This window comes from Urocampus carinirostris, chromosome 17 (assembly GCF_059441175.1).
Source record: "Urocampus carinirostris isolate Australia breed hairy pipefish chromosome 17, RoL_Ucar_1.0, whole genome shotgun sequence".
Classification (NCBI taxonomy): Eukaryota; Metazoa; Chordata; class Actinopteri; order Syngnathiformes; family Syngnathidae; genus Urocampus; species Urocampus carinirostris.
The window spans coordinates 28,794,234-28,817,818 of NC_142365.1; the positions used below are offsets into that span (position 1 = coordinate 28,794,234).

Genomic DNA, 23,585 nt, shown 5'->3' on the forward strand with positions numbered 1-23,585 from the left:
AGCTTGTAAACCAACAATTCCTTTAACATGATTGCAATGCCAAACAACTTTTTGGGGCTGTCCAATCAACAAAGATAATGGCGGCTGTGGCTATCCCAAGTTCATTTTCACATTGAAACTTTTTTTTCCCAAGCAATTAATTCCAAACAAGTGCGAAGCGACCGGGTGGAAAATGAAATACTTAATTTCATCTCAACACGGCGCGACGCTGCAAAGTTTCAGTTTTTCGGGGGATTTATAGCGCGCGCGCACACACACACACACAAAAAAAAAAAAATACACTAAAAGTGTAAGGCATCAAGTAATTATTTTTGTTGAATCTTCAATGATCCTTTTTGTTTTGCTTGTAATTACTTCCTGTTGAGTACAGCAGTTCCCAAAATACTTTTTGTCCGATGGACTAGTTTCATGTTGGGTAATCTTTACAGTCCGGTCTTCTCAGAATTCCATTTTCGTTCATTGTCTTTCTCGTTCCAAGAATCCAAGCACCTATGTCAAAGCAACAGTCTTGTCTATTCAGCGTACCAAAGCCCTGTCTTACCTCCTAGATTGCGAGTACCGCCTGACAAGCTATTGGACTGTTGACTTTGCTTCGTGAACTTAAAGGATCTCCTATCTTTTTGCCTTTCTTTTGGTCTGCAGTTGTTTGCCTCTGGTTATCTGGATACTGTTGCCCCGCTGCCTGCCTTTCCGTGTACTGAACCCTGCCCTAAATAAAGGACTAACGTTTGATTGTACTAATTTGTGCTTCTATATTGTGTTTCCACACCAGCCTGTGTGAGTTCATGACAGGTCTAAGGTTGTACTTTATTATAAGAACAATTAAAATAATGACAGCATTAATAATAATAATAGTAACAATGATAAGCGTATATCTACATTATAATGGCATCACACTAGAATCTTGTGGCATGGGCAACTCTGCACCAACTCACTTTGGTCACTATGCTTGCAACACAAAAAAGGCCACGTGCCACGTTATCAAAATTACTAAGCCATAAAATAAAATGACCCTTGAGAAATATCATCAAGTTGCAATAATTGATTTTTCCTCCATCAAGGGTTTTGCACATGGGAAGTCAGTTAGCGTGGCAACAATATCTAGAAGACTAGATACAACAAACTTAATCCAAAAGGCAGGCAAGTCAGGTTTTTTGTGTAGCACTCAATCACAAGAAGTCTCAAAGGGCTCCACAGACTAATACATACAACAGAGCAATATTACACCATCCGCTGATCTTAAATCTACATGAGGGCAAGGAAGAACTCAAAACCTCAAAATGAGGAAAATGAAGATACCCTGACAAGTGACGGCTTATGAGGTAATCTTCCTTTTAGGATGACCCCGCTGAAATGGATGTTGCAACACACATACATTGTCAACTTGAAACATACAGTAGGTCTATAAATCAAGGTTTGAAACACACGTATATTCTAAACAGTTCTACAGCTCCGGGGCCCAAATGGGGAACACGGTCGAACCTGGGGATCTCTTCTTGGTTCTTGAGATCACTAGCAGTGGGAACATAGTGGAAAATTAAATTTGAAATATATGCGGGGGCAAATCTATGCATAGCTTTATATAATACAGACATATCCTTAATATTACATCTTAAGCTGACATGGAGCCAATGCTGGCTAGCTAAAATCAGGGTAATTTGATTAAACGTTCTTGTCTTAGGCAAGGGGTCAGGGTAACAGTAAACCCAAACGGCAAATTTCACAATCAAATAGGTTACCCGGCAGCACTCGTGATCCAAAAGGGCAGTCAGATAATTGGTACAGTACAAGAGCAAGGCACTTAAACTAGGGTGCTTGGGAGGACAATGAACAAGCAAGGAACCAAGGGACTAAGTACTAATAAAGGGAAGAGGACAAGTTGTGTTCGAAAGAAAAAACGTGGGAAAATAAGTGACCACAGTTGAACCCGGAAGTGAATGGCAAAATACAGTAAAATCCTGAGAAACAAGAGGAAGGAGAGAGAGAGAGAGAGAGAGAGAGAGAGAGAGAGAGAGAGAGAGAGAGAGAGAGAGAGAGAGAGAGAGAGAGAGAGAGAGAGAGAGAGAGAGAGAGAGAGAGACAGAGAGAGAGAGAGAGACAGAGAGAGAGAGAGAGACAGAGACAGAGACACAGAAAAACCTACACGGGAAGATGAGTGTAGGATCATGTACATCTTGTGGGCAGGAATTCTCCCTTCCAATGTGACAGTTGACAAAAAAACTGTCTCTGTGGGCGGATTCATTCGAATATCTACAGTGGCTTGCGAAACTATTTGGGCCCCTTGAACTTTGTGACCTTTTGTCACATTTCAGAATTCAAACATCAAGATATAAAACTGTTATTTCTTGTGAAGCATCAACAATCATGAAGTGGAATACACTTTATTGGATATTTTAAACTAACTAACTAACTATTTTAACAAATAAAAAACTAAAAAGTGGGTGTGCAAAATTATTCAGCCCCTTTACTTTCAGTGGCGCAAACACTGTCCAGAAGCTCAATGAGGATCTCTGAATGATTCAATGTTGATCTAAATGACTAACAATGATAAACGGAATCCACCTGTGTGTAATGAAGCCTCTGTATGAAAGCACCTGCACTGTGATAGTCTCAGAAGTCTGTTTAATGCGCAGAGAGCATCATGAACGAGGAACACACCAGGCAGGTACGAGATACTGTTGTGGAGAAGTTTAAAGCTGGATTTGGATACAAAAAGATTTACCAAGCTGCAAACATCCTAAGGAGCATTGTGCAAGCAATAATATTGAAATGGAAGGGGTATCAGACCACTGCAAATCTACAGAGATCAGGCCGTCCCCTTAAACTTTCAGCTCATACAAAAAAATTTTTTTTTTTATCAGAGATACAGCCAAGAAGCCCATGATCACTCTGGATGAACTGCAGAGATATACAGTTGAGGTGGGAAAATCTGTCCAGAGAACAACAATCAGTCGTATACTGCACAAATCTGGCCTTTATGAAAGGGTGGCAAGGAGGGAGCCGTTTCTTAAAGATATCCATAAAAAGAGTCGTTTAAAGTTTGCCACAAGCCACCTGGGAGACATACCAAACATGTGGAAGAAGGTGCTCTAGTCAGATGAGACCAAAATCTAACTTTTTGGCAACAATGCAAGACATTATGTTTGATGTAAAAGCAGCACAGCTCATCACCCTCAACACACCATCCCCACGGTCTAACATTGTGGTGGCAGCATCATGGTTTGGGCCTGCTTTTCTTCAGCAGGGACAGGGAAGATGGTTAAAATTGATGGGAAGATGGATGGAGTCAAATACAGGAACATTCTGGAAGAAAACCTGATGGAGTCCGCAAAAGACCTGAGACTGGGACGGAGATTTGTCTTCCAACAAGACAATAATCCAAAACATAAAGCAAAAGCTACAAAAAAATCATATCAAGGTGTTAGAATGGCCAAGTCAAAGTCCAGACTTCAATCCAATTGAGAATATGTGGAAATAACTGAAAACTACTGTTCACAAACGGTTTCCATGCAACCTCACTGAGCTCGAGCTGTTTTGCAAGGAGGAATGGGCAAAAATATCAGTTTCTTGATGTGCAAAACTAATAGAGAGTTGCAAGTGACTTGTAATGGCAGCAAAAAGGTGGCGCTACAAAGTATTAACTCAATGGGGCTGAATAATTTTGAACACCCACTCTTTTTGTTTTTTATTTGTTAAAAAGGTTTAGGATATCCAATAAAGTGTGTTCCACTTCATAATTGTGTCCCACTTATTGTTGATGCTTCACAAGAAATTACAGTTTTATATCTTGATATCTGAAGTCTGAAATGTGGCAAAAGGTCACAAAGTTCAAGGGGGGCAAAATACTTTACAAGCAGCTGTATATTATGATACTGGGCAAGAACTTGAATGTCATTTATACTATTGTATTGTCCTGAGATTTATAATGTCTTCCCATTTTAACAATCACTATACAATGTTGTTCCTGGGTCGTAAGATGCAACGAACATTACACAGATCAATTGTGTTGAGACTTTATTTGCACTAATGATTTTTTTAAATAATTGTGTCATGTGTCAAAAAACCGGAGTGTCGGACTAATTTCACATAGCGGGTTACATATGGCCTCGGTAGATGTCAAGTGGGTAGGAACTATTAAAATTATACCAGAAATGCTACAAATAATTCCTCCATACTTTTATGTAGTGAAGCTGCTGACTAGGATTAAATCACCCATTTTTAAATCCCTACAGTAAGAATTCGGATTCACAGAGCTGTATTCCTTTTCTTCGGCAGAATTTTAAAGGCGTTATTCTAGACTGGACTTGTTTTTGTTCCTGATATTTCGCATCTTTTGCGTCTGTACAAATGCTTCAATACCAGGCGTCATGTCCTGACTAGCTGACACTTTAGAATGTCATTTAAGTGCTTGTTTGTGAGCTTTGATCGCATTTTTGTTTTATTGATATTCACTACTGAGAAGATTTGTTCACAAAGGTAGGTTGCTCCAAACTTGAACACAACTTTAGCAGCCAGGGCTGTTAATTTGGGGTACCCTGGTAGTAGATACTGATACTGAGTCTGTTTGACTCCCCTGGCATTTTTTGCCTTTTCCAGATGAACCCAATTGATAGTCAATTATGAAATTATCAGTGTAGGTCGACACTACACTGTATTTACTCTGATCGGATCAATACTAACATTCCAAGTATCGCTAACCCCTACCGCCCAGGCGAGCTACACTGACTTCAATTCAAACGCACCGCCTCAAACTCCCGGTTCGGTGTTACCCTCGCGATGTCAAGAAAACAACAAAAAGGAAAAATAAAATATAATGAAATGTACCCGGTATCATATGACAGAAAGTCAACACATAGTCCACGGCCCTATTGTTGGGGACCTCCGGGCAACAGTGCAATTGGTTCATTTCTCAACAAAAACGCAAAATAGCAAAGTCTCTTCTCTGTATCATAGTAGACTGCACGCTATTTTGATTCTGCTGCAGAAACGTGCATATCAAGTGTGGAATGCCGCAGATGATGGATTACCGCCCCCCCACACACACACACACACAAACACACACACACCTTCTCTATCGTCCCCATCTTCCTAGAACTCCACTGACCTTTTGCCAGAAGGGGGCAAAAAATAGCTCTTAATTGTCTCATATGAGTCTTGTAGCTCCAACCCCATCACTGTGGGAGGCGATTGTTCAGCTAGCAAGGTTAGCAAGAACAGAGCCTCTTAAGGAGGCAGACAAGAATATAAAGCCACCTTGAACTTATTTACAATTATTTTACCTCAAAATGTTTCTTGATAAACTTGCAATCGAGCAGCGTTTTTCAACCAGCGTGCCGAGGCACAGTAGTGTGCCCTGACCCCTTCTTCAGTGTGCCACAGGAAATATCCCAATTTCATCTTTGCAAAAAAGCAAAAACCATTTTTCAGTATCTTTGTTTTATTTTATTGATCGGCTGAGTAACGACGAATATTTATCCATATCAGTAGATGGCAGCAGAGTATAGCTGTTTTGCTTTATTTGATGAAACTGGTTAAGTTTGCAGTACAACATTAATAAAATAATTTAAATAAAGCAAAAAATAGACATAATTTTGATGATGTTTTCTTAGTGAAACATTTTTTTAGTTTCCACTGGCAGATGATTTTGAGTATTTTTGTGAATAAAAAAAAAGTACAAAAAATGCTCAAGTTTCATAATTTTCCTCATATTGAGGTCTTTGAGTTTTCCCTTGCCCTCAGGTTTTAGATCAGGGGATGGTGTAATAATAGTCAGTGGTTAGCAATAATCTGTGGTCTGTGCAGACTCTTTGTGATAAAGGGCTATCCAAATAAACACGACTTGACTTGACTTGATACCTAAGTATCCAGCATTATTTTAGTATGTGGTTTTCAAGAAGCATAGACTTACACTACATATGAAGGGATACAATTGTTGAATCACACATTTTTTTTCCTGTCAATCTAGGCAAAATGAACATTTAACCTTAAATTAATTTTAGAATATTTTTGACAGACGTGTGCCTCGAGATCTTTTGATGAAAAAAGTGAGGTAAAAGACACTGCACCATTGTCAGTTGTCTTTGTTCTATATAGACGGGTGCAACTTTTTTTTTTTTCACAATAAACAATGAAAAAAAGTGTGGTGTCAAATTTAACTATCACTCAAAATGTGGGGCAAAACTTTGCAAAACGTGTGCTAACAATCACAGGATAAATGATAAAGTATAGATAATTCATAATGTATTTAGAAAATGTATTTTTTTACAGTAAGATAAAATGCTAGTTGGAAATACCAATCGCCAATTTTTTTTAGAAAGAAAGTAACAAAAAATAAATAAAGGAAAGATCAAAGAGAACAACAATGACAATACTTTCAAAGCATGAGATGGAAGAAAGTAAAGACAGGAATGTAACTTCCTACAACAAAACTAGTGCTGGGGGATTGGACCAACATAAAACCTTGGGTTTATGACTTCATTTTTGAACAATGATCGTCTCTGTAGACATGTTTATTTCATGGGATATTCTATCATATTTGATCACTATATGTCGCTCCATTATGTTGTACAACAAAATAAGTGCTACAAAGCACACATAATACAAACTACGGACAGTCAGACTGACTAAAAAGAACCATTTATTTCTTACTTACTTGACTGACTTTTGTAATCGTCTGCAATCTTACTCAAAATAAATGAAACATTTTTCCCCTTCTATTCTCTCTTTTTACCCCTATTTTATATTTTTTCTTTCTTATTTTTACATTTTACTTTCTGCACAAAATGTTGAGCAGAAAAAAATTGAAAACAAAGGTGAATTTTAGTCCCAAACAAAGAGAGAGAGGAAGAGAGCGTGAGTAACAAAAGAGATAAAAAAGTCGTGAGAGAGGGGGAATCCAAAGAGAAATAAAAGACAGAAGGAGAGAAAAGAGAAAGATAGTGCAAAGAGTAGGAAGAGAGAAAGAGAAAAGAAGGAAAAATGACAAAAACAAGTTAGAGCAAAAGAAGTTAAAAAGACACAGAGCGAGAAAGAGACAATGAGCAACAAAGGAAAAGAAAAAGAGAGACACAGAGAGTGAAAGAGAGAGAGAGAGAAAATGGGAGGAAGAGAGAGAGAGAAAAAGTGAAAGAAAGAAATACAAGTACAGTGTCTTTGTTTGAGGCACATGGCTTTGGCAACATCAAGTTGACATATTTCAACCTGCAGCTTGTTTTTCTCTTGCGCTTCTCTGATTGTTGTCTCGCGGGCCATATTCAATCCCTTGGCGGGCCTGATCTGGCCCGCGGGCTGCCTGTTTGACGCCCGTGCCCTGGCTCAAGAGTTGAGCGACAAAGCAAAGGAGTACAATCATGAAGCAACGAGTGCTAAACACAAAGCCGCAGAAGAATCTATGCATTGCCTTACTTCAATAAGAGGGAGGTTTTATATCTATCCATACATACATACATACATACATACATACATACATACATACATACATACATACATACATACATACATACATACATACATACATACATACATACATACATACATACATACATACATACATACATACATACATACATACATACATACATACATACATACATACATACATACATACATACATACATACATACATACATACATACATACATACATACATACATACATATATATATATATATATATATATATATATATATATATATATATATATATATATATATATATATATATATATGTATATATATATATAAACTGTGATGATTAGGAAAAAAAAAGAGAAACTTCCGTCTACAAAGGAGATTAGAGAAGTGCCGGCTAATTTGGAGGAAGTTGTTGCTTTCGTTTAAAAAAAATAATCCAGAATAATATCTAAGCGGTCATGCAACAGCTCTTACCTTACGCATTTCCGTAACATTTTGAAGGAGATGCAGAAACAGATCTCCTTGTAAACGTTTTTCTTTTTTAAATATAAGGCCTGTTAAGAAGTAAAAAAGTTGGGAGTCCAGCAAAAAAATGAATGAAAACTGAAAAAGGAAAAAAAAAGTGCTGTTAAAAATGGTCTGTTCACATTATTTTAAGTTACACTTACACTTACAATAACTTTAATTCTAAGTGTACAATAAGTGCTTCCGTATCATCAGAACCCCCACCCATCTCCACACCTTGGTTACGGCGATTTGATTTCGTTAGTGTTATCTTATGTATCTTATTATTGTGTTTGATTCATGTTTAATTGCAATTTGAGTGTGATTTAGTCATCAGGGAGATGCGTTTTTTAGCTATTTAGGTTTTACCCATGATCTTTTTAAGGTACGGAAAAGGCCAATTACCCGTATTTTCTGCATTATAAAGGTGCACCACTTTATAAGACGCACCCTCCAAAAATATTTTTTGTCATATATTTTCCATACATAAGGCGCACCAGACTATAAGCTGCAACAGTGGGACCGTCAACAAAACAGTCAAATAGTTCAGTCAAACTTATGAACCCCTTAACATTCCGACGGCTCTCAAAGAAGAAATTACGTTACTCAGACACGTACGGACACGTGTCTGTAAGATGTGACCAATCACTCAAATACGTCATTCCACATATCATTAGGAAGGTTAAACTCTTGGGATTCAAGAAAGGCCAAACATTTCCTAGTTTCTATTTTCTTTTTTGCTGGCTACTGTGTGGACAGTTATGTAAGAATTTCATTGTGCAGGGAAACATGATTCTATACTGTGCATCTGACAATAAACACTTTGAATTGAATTGAATTGAATTGAATTGAATTGAATGTACTCATCACAGAAACATCAAGTTCAGCCTGAAACAAGATACTGGAAAAATATAAAGCCGGGGTAGCTCACCAAAGTCGTCTTGCAGCCATCATATTCAATAATAACACGCAACCATGGTCTTCTTACATCAATGAGTGTAGGAAATCCAACCGTGTAAAATATTTACATACTCCAAAACACACAATATTGTCGACAAATAAAAAAAAAAATCAGTCGAGCATCTCTGCATCGATGGACGTTGCTTGTTGCTAGCTGTCTGTTTAGACCCATAATTCCCGTTTAAACATACAGGCTACAGGAGTAAAACATGTTTTTTCCAGGCTGTATGTAGAGCAACCAAACATGTGATTCACATCTTTTCCGGCCAATTGCAGGCTTTGTTTTGCCCCGCTTTAGCCTATGTGAGCCTGTAAATGCTAAAAAGGACCCACCACCTTTACCTCAGAATAACTTTAGCCAATAGTGACCGATTCAAATGATGATTGACACATTGGTCAGGAAATGAAACGCCGGTATATATATCCCAGCAAACACAGCGTACTACTTCTCCTACAGGGGAAAATCTAGTTGGCGGCTGCTTGTCTTAGTTGCAAGATCTTACGACTCAATATTAATCCATACATAAGGCGCACTGTATTATAAGGCCCATGGTCAGCTTTTGAAAAAAAAACAAAGGCTTTTAGGTCCCCCTTATAGTGCGGAAGATACGGTAAGTTTTAATCGGTTCATATTGGAAAAAAATTCCCTTTACATGAGCAATTTAAACTACAAGCCCGATCCCTGAAGGAATTAAGCTTGTATGTAGAGGTACCACTGTAATCTTATCAGTGGGAATTCAATGAATGCTCCAATTAAATGAGTTGAGCTTCTCCTCGTTTACTGTTCTCTGACCCTCATGCCATACTATCCCTTTGCCCAACCATCAGTGTCTGACAAATGTAATCCAGAAAGATGACTCATGTTACAAAACTGTGAAACACGGACACATATGGGCACACACACACAAGAAAACACATGTACAGGTACCCATGAATAAAACATGAGGTCCACTTCACAGGATTTGCATAAATCAGGCAACACTTTCTTAAGGCACATGTGAGGCGCAATGTCGGTCTGTAACAAAGAATTTCTCATCACTATACCCTCAACACAGTCGGAATGCGTTTGGGTGGCAAGCCAAGGATTGTTCATCAGAGATAACCAAGGGGCAATTTTAAGTGGGTTGAAATTTCTCAATTTTTTTTCAGATAGACAAATCCCAATTGACCTATGGCTAAGCCCCAACCCACATTTGAAAATTTGAAATGGTCAAACGGTGTGCATGGTGTACAAGCAAATCCAATACGAGGTATTCTGAGAGGTTGGGCAATGGGGTGTATTATTTTATCCTTTCCCAAGCCGCATTTAAATTGAGTCGACCACAGCACCAACCTAATGCTTATAACGTTAATAGGGATGTCTACAACCGTATTAAGGGAAGTCAACCTAGTATTTCAGGCAACATATTGTCATTTGGCTGGAGAGAAGTATAAAGGCATTTATACCGTTAGGCAGATGTTAGATAACAGTAGCCCTTGGCTAGGCTGTACATCATATAAGTTTTCTGCGGTTTTGTCATTTTAAACAAGACACACATATGGCTGGCTTGATGGTTGTGTCAAATCAGTCTCCATCCACGTTAAAGTAATAACAAGGCAAGTTTTAATTTGATGTTTAAAGGTGGTGTCCATACTTTCAAAATATTTTACTTGCTGATGCCATCTTCTGGCTGAACTCATCATTGCCGCTCCTGTACTTGTGTGGCGCGTGCACGTATCTTAGACCTGCTTAAATAACCCTTTTTTTTCATATTTTAGGAGTTTGGGTTACCATTTGAACTGTATTTGAAACAGTCATTTTCTTTCACCATTTTCATACGGGAACAAAAAAAAATTGACCTAAATCGCCATCCACATCACCCCACATTTTTTCCTCATGCCGTATGCGCTCTGTGGCCCGAACACAGATGATAAAAGTAAGAGGATATAGGCGCGGTGAAAAAGTATATAAAGGCTATTTGAACTCAGTTGTGAACTGTTAACATACAGTGGCTTGCGAAACTATTTGGCCTCCTTGAACTTTATGACGTTTTGCCACATTTCAGACTTCAGACATAAAGGTATAAAAGCATCAAGCATCAACAATAAGTGGGACACAATCATGAAGTGGAACACATTTTATTGGATATTTTAAACTTTTTTTACAAATAAAAAACAAAAAAGTGTGTGTAAAAAATTATTCACACCCATTTACTTTCAGGGCAGCAAACTGTCCAGAAGTTCAGTGAGGATCTCTGAATAATTTAATGGTGATCTAAATGACTAACAATGATAAATGGAATCCACCTGCGTGTAATCAAGTCTCTGTATAAATGCACCTGCTCTGTGATAGTCTCAGAGGTATGATTAAAGCACAGAGAGCATCATGAAGAACGAGGAACACACCAGGCAGGTCCGAGATATTTGTGGAGAAGTTTAAAGCTGGATTTGGATACAAAAAGATTTCCCAAGCTTTAAACATACCAAGGAGCACTGTGGAAGCAATAATATTGAAATGGAAGGAGTATCAGACCACTGCAAATCTACCATGATCGGGCCGTCCTCCTAAACTTTCAGCTCATACAAGGACAAAACTGATCAGAGATGCAGCCAAGAGGCCCATGATCACTATGGATGGACTGCAGAGTTCTACAGCTGAGGTGGGAGAATCTGTCCATAGGACAACAATCAGTCGTATACTGCACAAATCTGGCCTTTATGGAAGAGTGGCAAGGAGGAAGCCATTTCTTAAAGATATCCATAAAAAGTGTAATTTAAAGTTTGCCACAAGCCACCTGGGACACACACCAAAATGTGGAAGAAGATGCCCTGGTCAGATGAGACCAAAATCTAACTTTTTGGCAACAATGCAAGACATTATGTTTGGCGTAAAAGCAGCACAGCTCATCACCCTCAACACACCATCCCCACAGTCTAACATTGTGGTGGCAGCACCATGGTTTGGGCCTGCTTTTCTTCAGCAGGGACAGGGAAGATGGTTAAAATTGATGGGAAGATGAATGGAGCCGAATACACCACCATTCTGGAAGAAAACCTGAGACTGGGACGGAGATTTGTCTTCCAACAAGCCAACAACCCAAAATATAAAGCAAAAGCTACAAAAAAAAATCATATCAAGGTGTTAGAATGGCCAAGTCAAAGTCCAGACCTCAATCCAATTGAGAATCTGTGGAAAGAACTGAAAACTACTGTTCACAAACGTTTTCCATCCAACCTTACTGAGCTCGAGCTGTTTTGCAAGGAGGAATGGGCAAAAATATCAGTTTCTCGATGTGCAAAACTGATAGAGTTGCAAGTGACTTGTAATCGCAGCAAAAAGGTGGCGCTACAAAGTATTAACTCAAAGGGGCTGAATAATTTTGCACACCCTTTTTTTTTTGTTTTTTATTTGTTAAAAAGGTTTAGGATATCCAATAAAGTGTGTTCCACTTCATAACTGTGTCCCATTTATTGTTGATGTTTCATAAGAAATTACAGTTTTATATCTTTATGTTTGAAGTCTGAAATGTGGAAAAAGGTCACAAAGTTCAAGGGGGCAAATAGTTTTGCACGCCACTGTATACTTCACAGAGAAAGTATTAATTAAAACATTTTAAAGACACCTCAAACTATGCACTCCACCATCAGACCACATTGTTTTGTATTAGTGTGGATGGATGTAAAGTTCATGCACTTTATTTACGCAACTGTATTAGCTCATTTTCTTAATGTACTGCACTGTATTGTTGCAGTTTTTACCACCTTAAAAAGGAAATTATTCAAAAATAATTTATACTGGGAAGAAAAAATACTTTAATTTAAACATAACTTTTGGAGATAATACATCTATACTTATATATGTGGACAGCACGGCAGCACAGTGGTTAGTGCATGTGAGGCACAGTTCTGAGGTCATGAGATCGAATGAGATCGAACTTTCCTGTGTGGAGTTTGCCTGTTCTCCCCGTGCTTGCGTGGGTTTCTACCAGGCACTCCGGTTTTCTCCCACATTCCAAAAACATGCATGTCAGGTTAACTGGCCATTCAAATTGTCCCTAGGTGTGAATGAGCAAGCGAGTTGTCTGTCTCTGGGTGCCCTGCGACTGGCTGGGAACCAGTTCAAGGCGTCCCCTGCCCACTGCCCGAAGATAGCTGGGATTATCATGATTACCGATATGCATCACCTGTGCCCGCTCCTTTGGCGCCAACTGCCTCAGACTCTGATTGGCTCTCTGTCCCTCTTTAAACCCACTCCTATCCATCCCCTGTTAGTCTGTCTGCGAACCTCAGTTAACAACAGTGTTCGCTCTAAGCTGTGCGCGTGCGCAATTGCGCACTGCTTGCACATTCTCGGCGCACAAGAAAATCTAGCCAGCGCACAAAAATGAGGGCTCAAAATTACTTATTAAGAAGCGACTTAAGTCAAAGTTACAGTGCATGAAGGTAAAAATACACGGGTTCCCCTGACGTTGTGTCCTAAATGCGGTATTTTGAAGTCGAACAAAGTTGAGTAAAGTTAGTAGAGTATGTCGAGAACCGGCTTCTTCGGCTCGGCTCACTAAAAAGGGTCCTAAACGGCTCTTCAGGTTGTTTTTGCTTCTTTAATCCCTACATGACCAAACATGAAGTGTAATTATGCACAGAATGACTTAAAGGAAGGGGGAATAGAACAAAAAAGAAAACGATACCAAAATAAAAAAGTAGTGAAAAGCTGAGAAAAAAAGAAACAAAAGGAAGAGAAAAAAAGAACAATTTAGAAAAATAGCCAGAAAAAAAGAAAAGAAAGAAATGTAGGAAAAAAGTAAATAGAGAACCAAAAGAAAAAAGTAACAGCTCAGAAAAAATAAACACAATGAGATTTTTTTTGAAGGAATTAAAAAAAAAAAAAAAAAAAAAAAAAAAAAATATATATATATATATATATATATATATATATATATATATATATATATATATATATATATATATATATATATATATATATATATATATATATATATATATATATATATATATATATATATATATATATATATATATATATGGCAGCACGGCGGCGCAGTGGTTAGCAGGTGTGCGGCACAGTTCTAAGGTCTTGGGAACCTCCTGTGTGGGTTCAAATCCAGCTACCGGACTTAATGTACGGAGTTTGTATTATGTTCTCCCCGTGCTTGCGTGGGTTTCCGGGCACTCCGGTTTCCTCCCACATTCCAAAGACATGCATTTTCAGGTGGATTAGCCGGTCCAAATTGTCCCTAGGTGTGGATGAGCGAGCGAGTTGTCTGTGTGCCCTGCGATTGGCTGGCAACCAGTTCAAGGTGTCCCCTGCCCGAGGATTGCTGGGATGGGCTCCAGCACCCCCGTGAACCTACTGGGGATAAGCCGTGCAGCTAATGAGATGATATATATATATATATATATATTTTTATATATGTATGTTTACATATGTTTATTTATTTTATTTTTTCATTTATTTTTTTACAGTTTTTTTCCATTTTAATGTGTCAGCCTCCATGACATATGATGAGGAAAAACTAACCACATTAGCAGTGACAAGGACGTCAGGCTCTACAGAACGGTCTTCCCCTCGAGAAATGAATGACAAGCCAAGAACAATCAGTCTTCTGGTTTGTTTGTGACAACAAGCAAATCTGTTACACATGGATCGTACTTTGATTGCATAATTCCATATGTGAATAAAATAATGAATTGTATTAGTTTTATGAAAATGAATGTTTTCATTCATTTTCATGTATTTGTTATATGCAGTTAGATTCCAACAAATATAAATACAACTTATGATGGAATGCCTGAAAGAAAGAGGGACAAAGAAAACTAATGAGAAACTACATCTCACCCCTTTTTGTCATATACTGTACATACCAAACTAAAAGTACATTTGCTATGTTTGTAGGATTGATATTCTCAGCAGGTGCAAAACAAGTTGTACAACTTACTCACAGTCAACTCAAAGACAGCAATATCAGTATTGTAACGGAAATAATACAATTTATAACTGTGATAATACAGGTAACAGCAGTGGAATTTAATACAAGCACTGGCAAAAATAACTAACAAACCATTTCATCACGATAATAAAACAACAATGTAAGAACAAGTACCAACAATGGTCAGGACAACATACCAACAATGCTAAGAGAACAGACATACATTACAGAGCACACTAAGACCCTCACAGTGCATACTGTGACGGGACCGACCATTATTAGAGTAGTTTAAAGCAGACATGGGACCAAGTCACACATGTGCAAGTCTCAAGTAAGTCTCAAGTCTTCACCTTCAAGTCCCAAGTAAGTCCCAAGTATTTTTTTCTTGGGCAAGTCAAGTCACAAGTCAAGTCCCGAGTCTTAGATTGCCAAGTCCAAGTCAAGTCACAAGTCATAAAAACAGCGACTCGAGTCGACTCGAGTCCAAGTCACTAAGTCTCAAGTCCCCATGTCTGGTTTAAAGCTCTCAATGTATTTGCATTGTTTCAGCCAGACTGTTCCATTGTTTAACACAACGCACTGACACACAAAAAACTTTATGCGTTGTTCAAATTCTGGGTATTCTAAATTCTCCATAGCCTCTCAAATTAGGAGTCCTTTATTGACTTTCAAACATTTTCTGTAAATGTATGGGCAACATTATGTTAAAGATCGAAATTGTCATGGTTGCCATGGCTCTCTATTGGCTGCCCCTATGTGTCACGGTTGCCATGGTTCCCAATTGGCCCCGCCCGTGTGGCGCAGCTGCGGCTCGTTGAGAGATTGACTTTCTGTTTATAAATAGCTCAGCGCTCTCTTGCCTCAGTGTCAGCCCGTCAACGAACTTCTGCCCCACAAGACGTGGGTTCTGTCCTGTTTTCCTGTCAAGGAACTTCTGCCCCACAAAACGTAGGTTCTGTCCTGTTTTCCTGTCAACGAACTTCTGCCCCACAAGACGTGGGTTCTGTCCTGTTTTCCTCTCAACGAACTTCTGCCCCACAAGACGTGGGTTCTGTCTTGTTTTCCTGTCAACGAGCTTCTGCCCCACAAGACTTTGGTTCTGTCCTGTTTTCCTGCAGTCTAGTATTGTTCCAGTTTATTTTTGTACTGTTTAATTTTGGGTTCCAGTTTTGTTTTCCGTTAATTCTTGTCCTGTTGGTTAGTTTGTCCAGTTTTGTTCCCGTCTAGTTTCTCCTGTCTATTTTCGTTACCCCGATTCGTTATCGATCTCGTCGGTCTCTGGTGTCCTGTCCTTCCACGTCAGACCGGCTTCCTAACGTGCATGACTCCCCATTTCCCATAAAATAAAGACCTTGTGTGAGAACGTCACGCGTTTGGGTCCTGTATCTGATCTGGCTCTGACAGAAATAAGATTATTGCTGTATTATTTTTGACAAGATCCTGACATCTGAACGTAGACTGCAGAAATAACTTATGCGCATGATTTAGATAACCCAGCCTTGTGAATAGCACGCAGTGCTCGTTTTTTAAGTTTAACTAACGGTTTCACTGTATTTTGATAAGGGTTTCCCCACAATCAACTCAATATGCCAAGTATGTAAGGACCAAAGTACAGTACAAAATATGGAATATTGAAGCCTTTTAGTTTGGTGTACATCACAAATTGTTAGTGCTGCAATGATTAGTTGACAGTGTTTACAAAAATCTATCTTAGAAATAGTTGACAATAAACCTGTTGTCGACCATTTTCGCCAGACATGTTTTTCCAACAGAGTGAGTGAGGCATCTCTACATGAATATAAACTTTGCTGAGAGTCTCTGTGTCTCTGTTTAGAGTTTTAACACACAGCAACAACGGTGTCAACATCAGGTACACATCCCAAATATCTGAAGATTGGGAGCATTTTAGCCTCAATAAAATGTCTAAAAGACTACTTTGCTTGATTTGAAAAACAGACCTTGCATGGCAAGCACCTCAGTGATGCACGGATATTTAATGACAAAGAACGTCGGACTGTTTAACGGAAGTGAGTCTGATTTGTCTCGGTAATATTTAAGTAAGATTCAAGCTATCACGGTTTTGCTAACATGCATTGTACATTTTATATGCGTATAATTCATTATAAAGGAGCTCGGGCGCTATGCCAGACCATGCCGAAGAAACATATTTGAAATTAAAAGTATGCAGTTGGAAGAAAAAACTTCAGTTGGTAAAACGAAAAAAAAAGTGATGATTTCAAACTGCTTAGAATCATGAAGTACTTTTGTAACATACTTTACAGGAGTTTTAGTTACTGTTCTACTAGTGCTAGTTTAAGGTATTGACAAAATATCCACTTCGTTTTAATGTATTATTTATGTCCTTGTCCCTAAATAAGGAGAGTGGTTTATGTATAAGTGTATGTCTCTACAGACCGGGCACTGTGCTCAGGGCTGCAACTAACGATTAATTCATTAATCGATGAATTGGACTATTAATTTTCCGATTAACCAAGGAATCCCTTTTTGAATTTCCTGCTCTGTATTCAAATTTTTGGACGGATAGCGAACTAATGTACAGAACCAGAGAATATTTCATAATAATAATGTATATTTCCTCAAATATCTTAACAATTACCAAAACTACATACTAATGCACACAATACACCTGCAAATATGTAATATGCTCTTTTCCTAGAACATTGTATGAATAGAGATATTTTTTTCCTACAAAACATATATGAAAAATGTAAACCCACTTTTCAAAATTTTGTCAACGGGTTTGTTTTTTTTTGGTTACATCTTTGAAAATGATGCATATTTCCAACGTGCAAATCATGGGTAAAATAGTTAAGCTACGTTTAGTTAAACATGTCATCATTAATATTTTCCCTTTTGCTTTACTTATTTTATTATTTTGATTTCAGATGCTTTTTCTCTGTATTTCTGCAGCACTTTCTGATCACTTGAAAATTATTAACTTTGTTGCGTTTGACTGATTTAAGACAACTTGGTCAATGTTCAATAAAAAAAACAATTTTAAAATGTAGGATACCTATTTTATAAGCATGGTCTTGAGCCGCCCTGTGCCGGACCAAAGTGGTATTGAGACGCTCAATTTGACAATAAAATTCAATGCAATTATTTGCACTGATATATTGTGCTTAGTGGCTCATAAATAGCGCGACAGAACAAATAGATGATGAAAGTAGTTAACAATTGTTTTAGTAATCAATTGTAATCAATTTTATCATTATGTTGTTCCATCCCTGACTGTGCTTAATTGATTTTGGATAGGGAAGTTGTATCAAATTTGTTTACAAATCCACAGTATGTTCAATAAAAGTCTTATCTTTTATTGCACCCAGTTTTCTTAGGTTTCTTATCATCTGCCATATAAATAAATCAACTTCATGCTATATTTAAAAAGAAAAAAATTGTCGGATTATCCGACTAATCATTCCAATAGTCAGTGACTAGTCGACTATTAAAATAGTCATTAGTTGCACCCCTACCATTTGGCCTTTTCCGTCTTCCAATGCACCTGTTACAATGAACTAGCATTATTATCAGGCTTTCCTCAGGGAGCCGAGTGGGTAACCCCTTGCCCTCTTTTCTTCCGTATCCGTGAGACTTTGCAATTAAGAGGTCACTTACGATGGTGAAGTTCATGACCTTGAGGATCCAGATGGTGAGCCCCAGGTTGACCAAGATGAGGATCATCAGCAGCAGAACAAAGAAGTAAAGGCAACGTTTCCTCCAGCCGTAGATCCCCACTTTGTACACTTGCGCTTGTTCCGAAGTCGGGACATTGCTTCTATGACTGCACTGCTCTTGGCTCATCTGTGGGTTTGGGGAGTAACAGAATACATAACACGGTGTTACTTTATCAGGGTTCCAGTTACAGAAAAAAAAGACGTGATCGAATTACAGGTACATTTAGTTAAAATAGGGATCTCATCTCATCTCATCAGCCGTACCGCTTATCCTCATCAGGGTCGCGGGGGGGCTGGAGCCCATCCCAGCCATCTCCGGGCAGTGGGCAGGGGACACCCTGAACTGGTTGCCAGCCAATCGCAGGGCACACAGGGACAGACAACTCATTCGCTCATTCACACCTAGGGACAATTTGGACCGGCCAATTTACCTGAAATGCATGTTTTTGGAACGTGGGAGGAAGCCGGAGTGCCCGGAGGAAACCCACGCAAGCACGGGGAGAACATACAAACTACAGGAAGTCTGGAGCTGGATTTGAACCCACAACAGGTTCCCATGACATGAACTGTGCCGCACAAGCGCTAACCACTGCGCCGCCGTGCTGCCCTTAAAATAGGGATTACTTTGCAAAATTACAATTTCATTTAAAACCATATTTCGCATACATAATGTGCCGATAGACAAATTGAGTCACAATTTGAATCACTGACACAAGAGAGACAGAGATAAATTAGGTTCACACACATGTAGGAGCTACGTGCGCAAGCAAAATCTGCAAATTGTAGAACGGCACCTTACCCATTACTGCATGTCTATCAGCGTGTGTTCCAGTTAAAAGCAGTTTTCTTTTTGTCTTTATTTTGTTCCTTATTCAATGCAGCACTCATTTGTTAAATTGACATGACCAGTTTTGTATTGGCACTAGGCACCAAAGTTGCATGATAGTGGTGCGTCCAGGGACATATAGTCAATTTGATCGATTATCTTCTTATTTTTGGTTGTTTGAAATCCACTATCTGAAATAAAAAAGATTTAGCCTAGTAAATCTGAACACTTTCAAGAAGTATTGCATTCCCATTTCAAACAAGTAATGTCACTCAGTGTGTTTTAGGCAATATTGGGTTCTTAATGTTTACACTAACAACCTAACCTTGGTTTCCTCCAATTCTTTTTCAATGTTATATTCTTTATTTATGTTAACAATAATTTAGATTTTTTTTATACTGTTTTTGTCTTTTATGAGTTTATTTGGTATTAAAGTAATTAAAATTATCCAGAGGCATTTTTTCAATAGTTTGGTATTTGGATTACATTACTTAATACATTTTTCAACAGGTAACTTGCAACTGTATTACATTTTTGAAGTAACCCTTCCAACCCTGGTTATCCGACAAGATCGGGATTAAGATTACCGTTCACCGGATTATAAAGCGCACCTCCCAAAAATAGTCTTTTGAGATATTTTTTATTTTATATAAATAAGGCTAGAGGTAAACATCTAAAACCCGCTGACATGACCCTGCCCACAAGTATAAAACCTGAACCAACCCAAGCTCGTCCAATTACCCCGATTTAAGGAACCGAGCCCAAAACAAAACCACATTTTCATACTTTATTTGTGAGGGTTCGGGAGGAGGAATGAAAGGTGATTTTGGCCGACTCTGCACGGCAGAAGAGCGCCTGCTTCTATGTATCTGACAGTGTCACCGAACTTCTCTCTCGCTGCTTTTTTAAAAAATAATCCACTAGTCATTTTTCAAAGTCATGTTTCTTTTTCTCTGTGGAAGATCCGAGCAGTGCAGCGTGCACGCTCGATTGCGCGTGCGGTCCCCGGTGCGTATTGTGCTGCCCGGTCTGATCTTCCACAGGGAAAAAAAAAATAGACCTGATGACAGTTGAATAATTAAAAACAAAGTAGAAAGAGAGAAGCCCGGCCCGGCCTTAACCGAATGTAATGATTCACATTTTAGGCCCGAACCGAATTTTGGGCTCGGGCTTACTATCTTACTTCAATATTAGGCGCACTAAAACTACTCTAAGGGCGAGGGTTTCACAAAAAATAAAAATTTGCTGTATATAAGCATTGATTGATGACAAATGCCTTTAAATCCATACTATTGGATCCAGTAAACCAGTAAGTACCCTTACTTATGAAAAGGCATTAAGTCTTATGTCATCAACACACAGTAGTCACGGTAACAAAGTGTTATTATTGGTCCAGGCCATGAGATTATTGTCAGACATTAAACCAGTTAGTGACACAGGCAATTTGCAGTCTTTACAAGGAGCAAAATATTCGGAACTTATTGACAAGAAATTGTAATTTGATCATCCTTAAAGATATGAATAAACACATGGCCACAAGTATTTGAAACGTTTGTCACTTACAATGCTTAGTTTGGGGTTAGAAAAAGTCAAACAACATTCTCTCTACTCGAACATGTCTAGAACCGTAACTAAAAACTTTGCGATAACGAGATGATACCTACTGTAATATATTTTCGTATGTCGTCTGTATCCTTAATGGCTAGGTGGTATCCCCTCAGAGGTCCTGGTTCATACACTTTGCATTCAAACCTGTTTCCTTTAATGTAATGCAATTGTAAACAACCATCCATGTCCCCGGTGGCCTGGTGGTTAGGGGTTCAATTTCCATGTTCCCACCTTTATAATACAATCGTGGTCATCAATAAAAATGATGGATTTATAAATAACGCCACAAACATGGTGAGGATTTCCAATTTTGTGCATATAAGGCACATGGAATTACAAGACGCATGTTCAAATTTCTAGTTAATTTGGGGTTTTGTGTGCGCCTTACAGCCCAGAAAATACGGTACCTAAAGTTGCCTTGGTATGCAAATAGATAATCCACACAGGGACCAGAGAAAATACGATACTTGTGAAGACAATTTCCTCTTTTTAGTTTGTTTTGATGCCGTAAACATTCCTCTCATTGAGTTATTTGTTCATCCTAGGCTTGACAAAGCTCACTTAGCGATTGCGTTGATTGATTGTACCATAAACTCACATAATGCCACTGCGTCGCTTCTGCCAGGTCAATGGTGTCCAATAGCAGTTTAAGATGACTCTAATTGTCTGTCGACGCAGATAAGACACTTTACGCTCCACTATAATGGGTCGGGCCCGAAAACACAGGTGCTAATACACACTATAACCGCCCTCTGAGAGTCAACTGTCAAACCTTTTTGACGAGCCAATGCATTAGCCGCTAACATAGACAAATGGTACAAGATAGGGAAATCTAGTTGAGGATTAAGTGACTCGTTCTTATACCGATTGAAATCCCTTATGTTGGAATCCTGGTTAATTGGCATGATGACATTCACAAGGTGCAAAGATTAGCGTTGAAAATTCTGATTATTTGCGCCAGGCTTATTAAAGTTGAGGTCATCTGCTTCTTGTGGAGTCCTATTTCACTCACATTTCATCTATAATAGTAGAAACAATCACGTTTGGGGAGTAACAGAATACATCTAACTGTTACGTAATTAGGATACAATATAGTTACAGAAAACAAAGACAATACAATTACAGGTGAAGTTATTTAAATAAATTATAACTTTGCAGATCACAATTTTATACCACTAATGCACCATTGGTATCCAAAGAATACTCAACATTGTCAATATTGCAATAATGCCCGATTATTTTTCCTTTTTTATATTCTTTGTTTTCATTGAATTGTTGTTGCTGTAATTGGTGTAGTAAACTTCGCAAGATTCAAAGTATGATCTCACAGATTCTAGCAATAATATTTTGAGGAAAATAAATTACCTACAATTCTACTTAGTCAAATGCAACGTCAATAATTTTTTAACATATACATATAAGCATTTTTACATTGGTCATGAATATGAAATGACAATAAATGTGAATGATAGCCCGTTCTCCAAAGGCTAATTCATCTGGAGATGAATAAAAACACAGCAATGATTATTTAGGGCACTATTTTGGGAATGGTACTGCCAGAGGCAGATTTTGCTGCCATAATACGATTCAAACGCCTTTTTGTCCCACTTGATTAGTCAAAGTTACATTCCATTCAAAGGTTCTCTTGAAAAGAAAAACGAAAATCAAAATCCAGTAATGTGTTAAGTTGAAAGAGGTTTTTATTGTGACAAACATAGGAATACAAAACAAAGAAGGAAAAGCAAATTAAAGGCAAAACAAATTACTGGATCTCATTGCCCCCCTTCTGCTACTAGTGTTCAACCAACCGGAGGAAAAAAAAATAAAAATCAGCCCCTCTCCTCAGAAAACAAAACAAAGTATGGCTCCAATTACACAACAAAATGAGCTTTTACACAATGTTATTGGCGACTTTGGAGTGCCAAACAAGTGGGTGGCTGCCAGCTTTGGCCCCTTTATGAACTGCATGAGTACCCGTAGCAGTCTGGACCCAAGAAAGCTGCCAATGGCCGCCTCTCCTGGCGGACGCATGAATGGAAATTTGGGCAAATGGCCGACAGCCAGTGGCATTACAATGAGTGGGTAAACAAACCATTACAGAAATGGTTGAATTGGTTGAGCAAAAAGTTTTACTCGGTGTAAGTTTAAGGTCAGAAAAAAACACCTCCATCAGATGGAAAAACTGTTCTTTGGATTACCGTTAGTTCCGGACTACAGCAAAAGTGACATGCTGAAATTTAAAGAGGAATCGCAACTTTGCTTTTGTACAAGTCGCACCAGATTTTAAGCCGAAGGATTAATGCATTGATTTAATTAAGCAACAATGAATAATACAAATTTATTCACATCCATTTCTTACTTAAAACAATCAAACAAAACAAAAAACAGTGGGGAACAGAGAAAGTAATACATTGTGAAGCGATTAAGACACTGTGTCCCCAGCAGTCAATATTGATTAGATTTGCAATTACATAGACACACGAAGGCCTTAACACATTCAAAACAAAACTCAATGTACTGTACTAACTTAAATTCACTATAACACCAGCCCTTACAAATTATTTTTTCAGGTAGCAGTAGCAATACTAGGTTTTCCACTCCATTACTGTCATGGTTTGGTGCCTACGGTCCCTCTCTTCTCCAAAAGATGACA

The 23,585-nt window shown here is 38.3% G+C and overlaps 1 protein-coding gene across 3 annotated transcripts in view; it reads right to left on the reverse strand.

Annotated features, from left to right (window-relative positions):
• sgcd (sarcoglycan, delta (dystrophin-associated glycoprotein)) overlaps nucleotides 1-23,585 on the reverse strand; it is a 317,590-nt gene that overhangs the window by 113,340 nt on the left and 180,665 nt on the right. For all 3 annotated transcript variants that reach the window (XM_088321491.1, XM_088321492.1, XM_088321493.1), the window contains one exon: nucleotides 18,440-18,625. In XM_088321491.1, coding sequence (XP_088177617.1) covers nucleotides 18,440-18,625 — 186 coding nt within the window. The remainder of the gene's footprint in view (nucleotides 1-18,439; nucleotides 18,626-23,585) is intronic.